General features: G+C 43.9%; 1 protein-coding gene across 1 annotated transcript; it reads left to right on the top strand.

The window, feature by feature from the left end:
• The first annotated feature begins 245 nt into the window (after positions 1 to 245).
• Positions 246 to 4,953, top strand: MTFMT (mitochondrial methionyl-tRNA formyltransferase). The gene is made up of 9 exons (XM_015873278.3): positions 246 to 411; positions 1,343 to 1,555; positions 1,927 to 2,049; positions 2,798 to 2,900; positions 3,470 to 3,545; positions 3,687 to 3,778; positions 3,939 to 4,020; positions 4,121 to 4,203; positions 4,495 to 4,953. The coding sequence occupies exons 1-9, from the start codon at positions 263 to 265 to the stop codon at positions 4,693 to 4,695; spliced, it is 1,122 nt and encodes a 373-aa protein (XP_015728764.1). The 5' UTR covers positions 246 to 262; the 3' UTR covers positions 4,696 to 4,953.
• Positions 4,954 to 9,231: the final 4,278 nt, after the last annotated feature.

The following is a 9,231-nucleotide window of genomic DNA, read 5'->3' as shown; positions in this document are numbered from 1 at the left end:
CTCAGCAGAATGATACCGACCCCTCACATTATCTTCGTACTGGGGCCAAGTAGACAATGCAGAGCCAGCAGGGCCGAAGAACCACCTGCCCTGCTGCACACAGACTGACAAATAGCCCCTTTTCCCCCCGCCCCCAAAATGGCGGCTCCACCCCAAATGGCGGCCCTGCCCACAAAATGGCGGCTGTGCCCCTCCTCATCCCCTACAGTGGGGGGGTGCTTCCCGCTTTCTGACGTCATCTCCTTGCGCCGGAAGTGCCGCCATGCGGGGGCGGCTGCTCCGAGCTTGGCGGGAGGGACTGAAGGCGGCGGGCGGCGGAGCGGGGCCTCGGCGGGAGCCGCCATGGCGGGTGTTGTTCTTTGGCACCGACCGCTTCGCTGTTACGACTTTACGCGCCCTGCAGGCCGCCAGGTATTGCTGGGAAGGCTGAATATTGAGTAGTGGAGGTTGGGCCGGTGTTGGAGTGGGTTTTGGAGGCTTCTGGGGGAGGGCAGGGCTCAGGGGTGAGTGTGGGTGTCGGTGTGGGAGGGGAGATGTGCTTGAGTGGGATCGTGAGTGGGTCAGTGGGGAGGGAGTAAGCTACAGAGAGCCGAGGACATTGATAATCCCTTTGGATAGATAAACCCCATCTCTCATACTGTGTCCCCCCATCTGTTGTACTGTGTCCAGGTGTGGAGCCCTCAGTACAAGAAAGACATGGAGGTTTTGGAAAGGGTCCAGAGGAGGGACAGGAAGATGATCAGGGGGCTGGAGCACCTCCCCTATGAGGACAGGCTGAGGGAGTTGGGTTTGTTCAGCCTGGAGAAGAGAAGGTTGTGGGGTGACCTCATTGCAGCCTTTCAATACCTGAAGGGAACTTACTCCCAGGAGGGGAGTAAACTCTTGGAAAGGGCTGACAATAGCAGGACACGGGGAAATGGTTTGAAGTTAAAAGAGGGAAGATTTAGGTTGGATGTCAGGGGGAAGTTCTTCACTAGGAGAGTGGTTAGGCCCTGGAACAGGCTGCCCAGGGAGGTTGTGGATGCCCCGTCCTTGGAGGTGTTCAAGGCCAGGTTGGACGGGGCCCTGGGCAACCTGATCTAGTAAAGGTGTATGTTTGGTGGCCCTGCTATGCAGGGGGGTTGGAACTACATGATCCTTGAGGTCCCTTCCAACCCAGGTCATTCTGTGATAATGGGGTCTGGGATTGAAAAGGGGTTGGGCTGAGAGTTGGAGCCATCTGGAGGACGGGGTGTGGAGAGGAAGGCGATATAGGAAGGATCACAGTGAGGGTGGGGGGTCAGCAGTCTTTGACTCTATTTAGCTCAGCCTGCAAGAGTTCTCCATTGCTTTCCCACCCCAGGGAGCCCAGCGGGGGCTCGCTGGTGTCCAGGCTGGAGGTGGTGACGCTGCCCTCCCGCCTGCCCCTGGAGCTGCCTGTGAAGAGCTGTGCCCGTGAGCTCCAGCTGCCTGTGCATGAGTGGCCGCAGACGGGGCCTGCGGGGCAGTTTGATGTTGGTGTGGTGGCATCATTTGGGCGTCTCCTGAGCGAGGAGCTCATTCTGCAGTTCCCATAGTAAGTGAATTAACATCTGCTGATGCTTTTGTAGCTAACTGGGCTCTGGTTTTGACTGCCATTGCAGTCAAGGCCTGTTACTCGTAGCTGGTGATGTGTACACCTTCCCTGAAGTTATCTGTTTATCTGAGCCCTTCTGTCATTATAAGGCTCTATCATGTTGATAGGGATCTATGCAAACATCCGGCATATCTTGTTCTTTTCTTTCCATGTTTGCTGGAAAGTTGAAGCTCACATAGTGTAATTTTCCTTTAAATGGGAATTTAAATTCAGAGGTTCTGAGCAGGCAATTCCTGAAGTAGTTCCAGTGTACTGTTGCACACACATTAATAGAAATTTCAGTTACTGTTCCTACTCAAACTTCATTTCAGTGGCATGCTGAATGTCCATCCCAGCTGCCTCCCGCGATGGCGTGGTCCTGCACCAATAGTCCACGCTGTACTTCATGGTGACAAAGTGACGGGGGTAACGGTTATGGAAATAAGACCAAAGAGGTGTGTTCCCAAAGCAATTTGCTGCTGCTCTATGTGATCATTAGTTGTTGCTGCTGCTGTTGTTGTTTTAATGCTTGTTTAATATTAGAATTTGAAGCACTTAGAATATGAGACTTGCCATAAATGTAATGTGTGTAATTTATACTCTAGACTATGTGATGATGATTTAGTTTTTTAATGTTTTAAAAACTAGTCTTTAGTGGTGGAATTATTCACTAGTCATGACAGTCAGAATGCTGCATTTTTTTTTGTATTAATTGCTCCTCGGTAGTCTTCTTTAAACATGTGATTAATACTGAAATCATTACATACAATTAAAGAATTGCAGTAATGATCCCAACCCTGTTCTTTAATTTTTAGTCTTATTACAGAGAGCAGACAGATCAAATGGTCATTGCAGATGGATTGATAGGTTTGGTGTGACAGTGCAGAAAAGAACAGGCTTTTAGTCTTCAGAGCTGTTTGCAACCTGCTGTAAGAGAGAGCAAGAAACTGCTTGACTTGAGAAAAGAGGGATAATCTATTTTAGCTTCAACAAAAGTTCTGGCTTGGATGGCTTGTGTGGAGGCACATCATAGCTTGGCCTTTTCTTTGTTAGATGTTTGTCTTGATAGCACAGCTCAAGTATGGAAAAAATTCTGAATATTTCAGGTTGTTTCTTCTGAAGTCTTATATTTCTGAACTGTAAATTGTGTTTGTCAAACCAAGGTTTTTCCTCCCATGAGTTTGTATGTTTTCTGCTTTGTAGGTTCGATGTAGGTCCAATTATAAAGCAAGAAGAGTGTCCCATTCCTCCTCGATGTACAACAAAGGAGTTGGAAGTGATATTAGCAGAGATGGGTGCAAACATGGTAAAGTCATGCCAGCTTGTATCACTTCTGATTAGTACCTTGCTGTCAACATGTGAGCTATTCTTTGTAATCTTGTTCTCAGTTGGCTACAATTGTTAGAGGGAGAATGATTGAAATTTAGTGTTGGTGAGCATTATCTCATGCTGAGAGGAAAACTTAAGTGGTGCATGATGAGCTGTTGGTGTTGGTCCCTGTGTGTTGCTATTCTGTTTGTAACCAGTGAAGAACTCACTTGCTTTGTGTGGAAACAGTGCAACTGTCTCTTTTGTTGAAGGGAATGTTTGCTTGTTGATCTTAAAAAATCAGCTTTCAGCCTGTTGTAGTGTTAACATCGTACTGCAGATCATCCAGAAAATAGTACTTGGTTTTTTTAACTGCAAGAAGTGCCTGTGCTGTGTCTGTGTATACAACACACTTAGAAGGTTTATAGTGATCACAGTTTCTAAACCCTGAGAGAAAGATTGACTGATGAACAATGAAGTGCTGCATTTATGGGTCTTGGATTTAGTCTTCCTTTCAGTAAACGTACTCAGGTTTCTCAATGTTCTTTGCTAACATTTATTTTGCAGCTGCTGTCAGTTTTGAGAAACCTGCCTGAAAGCTTGGAGAATAAAAGAGAGCAACCAAAGGAAGGAGGAACATTTGGTAGGTGCATTTTTTTTTTTTTTTATAATGCGACTTCACTTTTTCTCTTATTGTTTAGGTACCTTTTTCAGTGTTCTCTCTCTGCTTCTGCCTCTGGCTTAAAATCAGATATTAGTAATTTTCTCTTTTTTCCCCTCCTAGCTCCTAAAATATCTGTAGCTAAGAGTTGCATAAATTGGGAAGAACAAACAGCTGCACAGATAATTCAGCTGCATCGTGCCATAGGAAGCATGGTAAGAGTACATTTTCTAACTCTTTTCTGTTCTCCAGCAGGGGATATCTAGAGTAAGGGGAGGGAAAAGGAAAAAAACAAGCAAACCACGACAAGAAACCTAGATAGATGCCTAGAAATCATGAGAATTGTCCCAGTGTCTTGTCTGCTTCTGTTTCCAGTTTCCATTGCAGACACTTTGGAAGGGCAGTACTGTTAAACTTCTGGATTTTGTGGAAGTGGATAGTATCCTTGGTTCTGCTGGTATGTGCTCTTCATTCAGTAATTATATTTCAGTGACAAAAGTGTTTTAAACTTTTTCTAGTTTCGATAAAAATGCAGAGCAATCTTGTTTTGCTTCTAGATCAAGTATTAAGTGACCATGGGGCTGTTCCTGGCTCACTACTCTACCATAAAATGTCCGAAACGCTGATAGCTCGTTGCAAGGTAGGCTTCTGTTTTTGTATTCGTTGCCCTGAAGATGAGGTTTTCAGTATCTGTGTTACTTAACATCTATCTCAATTGTCCATTGTTATTCACTGACCTAGTTTAGATCAGCATCAGTCTTTTTACTTGATATGTCAAAGAACTTCTTATTTCCAGTAACAGACTTTTCACTTGCAACTGGGAATTCTGACTCATAGCATATGCTTGGTGATACAGAACACATTTAGTAGCTCAACCTAATATTTAAAATACGGAAGAAGCTTATTGCCATTCTTTGTTTTTTTTTCCTAGGAGGGCTGGGTTGGAATCAAAACGGTGGTGTTAAAGAAGAAACTTACAGCAGTTGACTTCTACAATGGATATATGCACTCTTGGTTCCAGCAGAACTCGAGAACAGTTCATCAGGAATGCAGGTTTCAAACACTCAAACTTAACACAGTGAAAAAGACTCTGAAAGAGAGGGAAGTATTGTTGCAGGATGTAAAGCGATAGATGTTTTTTTTCCACGTGTTAAAATAAATCTGTAAGTTAATATAAAATACTTCAATGCCAAACAGTAACATTGAACTTGGTTAAGAGTTTTCCTTCCCAGAATGCATGACGTTATTGTCAAGCATTCTGTTCTCATCTTGAATTTCTGATGATGATAATTTCTTTTACCCCATTAAGGAAGAGAATCTCTGCGTACTACACCAAGGGCACTGAATAAATCTGTTTCTAATGTTGGGTAATAAATCTATTTTTATAGAATGTTTTCAATTTTTTTTTCTTGGGCTTTCAGTATAACATCCTCCAAGCTTAAGCTGTGTTCAGTTGCTTCAAGCTAGAAACATTCACTTGCTTCTCTGTGATTCATATGTAGTTTCAGAAAAGCAAGACAGAAGCCTTTAATACTTTAGGGAGAGTAACAAAATAAAGACCAGGCAGGTGGTAGGAGCTGCTGTAGCATTATTTACTCAATATATTCCTTCTTTTATTCTGGGTGCTGTTGCCATAAAAGCAGAGTCACTAAAGCTATTCAGGCCTAGTGAGGCACCGTTCTGTTAGCTCCATATTTATAGCATTTGCACAGAAATTTTGCAAGCTGTAAACAAAAACAGAATAGCAAGCCACATCCTCTTCCACCTGTCCCTTTGGCTCTCCAGGGTTTTCTGACCATTGATGCCTTTTCAAGCAGTTGTGGCAGAATGTTAAAGCTAAAGTTGTGTGTTGAATGCATGATGCTTACGTCAAGGTGACAGGAACAGGACATGCTTGAGCGTGACTCACTGAATGAGAGCAAAATCTAAAAAAAATGTGTTATATAATGTGGATTCAAATAGTTCTGAAGAAGCATCTGTTAAAGCGGATACTGCAGTATTTTTCTTCCACTGCCATTGGTCCAACAATGAATCAGTCTCTGACAGGTTGTCTAGAACGCATGATCCTTCAAGAAATCCATGTCTGTGAATGCAAGGCTAAAGCTGCAAGCAACAGTAAAGTAGAAATTGGGCTTCTGTGGAGAATTCCTTTGTCTCTTCTTGCAGCCTCCACTGTGCAGTTTGTGCTGCAGGCTTTAAAACTGCTGACAGAATTCATTGGGAATTCTTTTAGCTCAGGTTCCTTTGCTTTTCTTGAGCCTATTGTGGCACTGTAGTAGCAAAAAGCTGTGTAGGGATCCCAGAGAAAGATCCTCTCAGATTACCAAAGATGCCATTCTACTCTTCTGCTCTGTTTAAAGTATTAGAGACCAAACCCCTAACTGATGTGAGCAAAACAGTGTTCCTGCTGTGTGGCATTATCACTGATAGCTGAAAGACTGACTTCCAACCAGCAGCGTCTGCATTAAATTTCAGCATCAATGAGACTCCATGAGGCAATTTGCACATCTCCTACCGACAGCTTGAGATTATGCCTTGTGTGAGATCTATTGCTGTTAGTCACTGGTGGTGGTGGTGATTTCAGTTCTGAACATAGGGTAGCAGTTTCCTTGTCTTATGTGAGCTCGAAGAGACATGCACTCAGACACCCAGTAGGTGGTGCTCACTGCATCACTTTTAGGGGAAGAACAAGGTCAGCAGCCAGATCTTGAAAAATCTGGTTCAGGATGTCTTCGGTTATTTTTAATACCAACTAATGTCTAAACTGTGCAGTGGCCAGAGTTCCTAAATCTTTTTTCAAGTTAATCTCAAAATTTCTTACTATACAAGAGCTTATAAAAAAACAGTTTGCTGTAGTTTAGCTGTTGGTTGTCCTAGCTTTGAACATGCACAGCTTTCCCCAGCTGTTTTATGGAGGAATTATGCTTAATTCATTTTTTTTGTGGAGCTATTTTTGATGTGGTGGAGAAGCTTTAAAGGGAATTGGAGTTTCCCCAGGCAGCTCTTAGCCAAAATGTTTCTTTGGAAATTTTTCCTTCACCTGACTGTATAGGGATTTAACCCAGAAGGTAATGAAAATCTGATGATTTTTGCAGATCTGGCGAAACAAAAATGGGGCATTCACTGATGAGGTGTGGAATAGCATGTCAGGATTGACTCTGGAACATAGACCTGGTGATTCAATCCCCAGGACTACTGTTTTGCTCAATCACAGCCACCCTAGCAATTGGAAAGTGATACTAGCAAAATAAAACAGCTGTCCTCTTGGAGAGAGGAAACACAGCAGAGGTATTCATAGACCCAGCATCCGCTAGGGCTCAGTTCAAGATCACTGAAGCCAAATTACTGGTAGAACTGCAGAACCTTTGGATACCAGAAGGGCTTTGGTGTTCAACAGGGATGATTTCATCCTGTATTTCAAGTAAATGTTACAGGGAGTGATATTTTCTAGTATGCTGATGACTAGCAGTTGGTTGCATCTGTTCTATTATCAAACCTTACCAGTCCCTCAGCTTCCTAGGAAAACTCATTATTCCTGTTTTCTACTGAATACAAATAAGTAGTGTAGGTGATTAATCACACAAGTACTTTAGGCTTTTAGAGTAGTTGTTTGGGGAAATGAGTGAATAATACAAAGGTTGAGTTTAGATGAGAATATCTCTACTTGTTTTTATCCTCACTGCTGACAGCCTGATAGCTTCTGGGAGGTACTATGGTTCCTTTCTTAAAAACAAGAGGAGAGATGGGTCGTGGGGGTTGGAAACCAGGTGACCTTAATGGAAGCTTCTTTGCCATTAGCCCCAAACCTACGGATGTTTGGGAGCGAGGCCTCTTGCTTCAGCCTGCTTCTCTAGGTTGGTGGTCTGAAAGCTAATGCAGAGGGAGGAGCTGAGTCACAGCCTTCCTGCATTCCTGGAGCTGAAGTTCTCCTTTGATATGTGGGAGTGTGCTTTAGGTTTCAGGTTGCAGAAGGGATGCTGCAGAACACTGACCATAAACATAGGCACTCAGGAGCTGGAAAAGTCAGCATTAATATTGAACCGTAGCATAAAACCACTGTGAAGGGTGAACTTTAGGACCCGCTTTAATTTTTCTCCTGCATAAACTTTCTTGATTTATTTGACGTGGTGACTTTATCGGTGGTGAAGAAGTGTTAGCTCTGAATGGTGGTTTTTGGCTTCTTTTCTGTTAATAGTACTTCAGTGCCCATGTTTGAAACCTCTCTGTTCTGCATTATATGCAATGTACTCTGTCAGCAGTCTCTTCTCGGGGCTCAAGGACTTAGTGAGTGCAGAGATAAGCTTGTTTCTCCAGGCTGGAGTTAAGCTGCAGTGGGGGACAGTTTGGGGAAACTTGGAGAGCTTTGTGCTGTTTCATGGATAGGCAGAATTTCAGGGCTGTCACCACTTCACTGGGTAGGAAATTCTGTTTAACAGCAAAGTAAGAGCCCTAAGCTCTGCCCTTTGGCTCTGGCAAGCCCCTTAGTAGCACAGGGATGAGATCCTGAGCCCGCTTTCCTCCCTGTAACTCCTGGATTGATCTGGAGAAGTCATTTGTGTTACTTCACTCAAAAGTGATGAAATCAGGGCCAGGATTTGGCTGTCTGTCTGCATAGAGAAGAGACATTTCTCTATAAGTCTGCAGTGCAAGCCAAGAGCTCTGTGGGAAGGTCCAAGCTAATGCTCCCTACTGGCTGCCTTGGCCTCAGCTCGTGCCAAGCCCTTGCAGCAGACTAGACACAAAAGAAAACACGCAGTCTAAATTCATTGGTATGAAGAGGTTGTGCCAGAGTATTCCACAGCTCATCTTTTCATGTTTCTCTTTGTTAATTGTCAATTTGCATGATAACAAAGACTATAAAGTTTTGTGATTGTATTTTTTTTATTATTATTTTTAGTGTAGTTCAGGCTGCATTGGCGTTTAGTTGTGCACAGATCTGCATTTAATACCAAAGATTCTCTGTGGCAGACCTGAGAACCTGTTCCAGATGTTACTAAAGGCTGTTGAAAGATCCTCATGCTCTTCATGAGCTCTAGGTAAGACAAAGACCTGTACCAGGACTGTATTCCTATCTGTAGGAGAAGGAAATGCACAGTGGAGCATGTGTTTCAAGTCAGTTTTCATTGAGGAACCCTTTTCTTGTGATCTCTGTCAATGAAGATTTGAGTGCTGTTGGTTTACCTGCTCCGAAAAAGTTTGTTGTTGCGTATGTTTGGGTGTAAACGTGGGATGTGCTCTGTGCTGGTGAAGGCCCAGATTCCTCTCTACAAGTAGCGATGCAGGAGCTGTGAGGTTTTGTAGGGTAATGTGTTTGTTGGAGTTAGGTTGCACTCTGACCCCTTCTGTGGCCATCTGTGTTTATGTGTTGCCTAGTTTTTCTGTCATCTTTGAAACACTGGTTCCCAGCCCTTTTCCACCCCAATCCTCTCACACTGTAGGAACCCTGCTGCTCCCTTCTAGATATCCCTTGCACTGACCTGCTGTCTGCATCTCCCAACACTTGCTGCCCCTCTACATCTCATGGATGTGGTTCTGCTTGCAAACTGGAGATTGATTCCCTGATGTCAGCATTCTGTGGCAAAGCCTTGGACTCAGGAGCAGCAGCAGCTACCCCCACCAGATCTCTTTCCCATACCCAGCATCAGTCTCACACTGAAAAGAGAAATTC

Source organism: Coturnix japonica, chromosome 14, assembly GCF_054131305.1.
Source record: "Coturnix japonica strain WE chromosome 14, WE-NBRP24, whole genome shotgun sequence".
In the NCBI taxonomy this organism is placed as follows: domain Eukaryota; kingdom Metazoa; phylum Chordata; class Aves; order Galliformes; family Phasianidae; genus Coturnix; species Coturnix japonica.
Note: the sequence above shows the minus strand (reverse complement) of the source record. Positions and strands in the feature narration are given on the sequence as shown.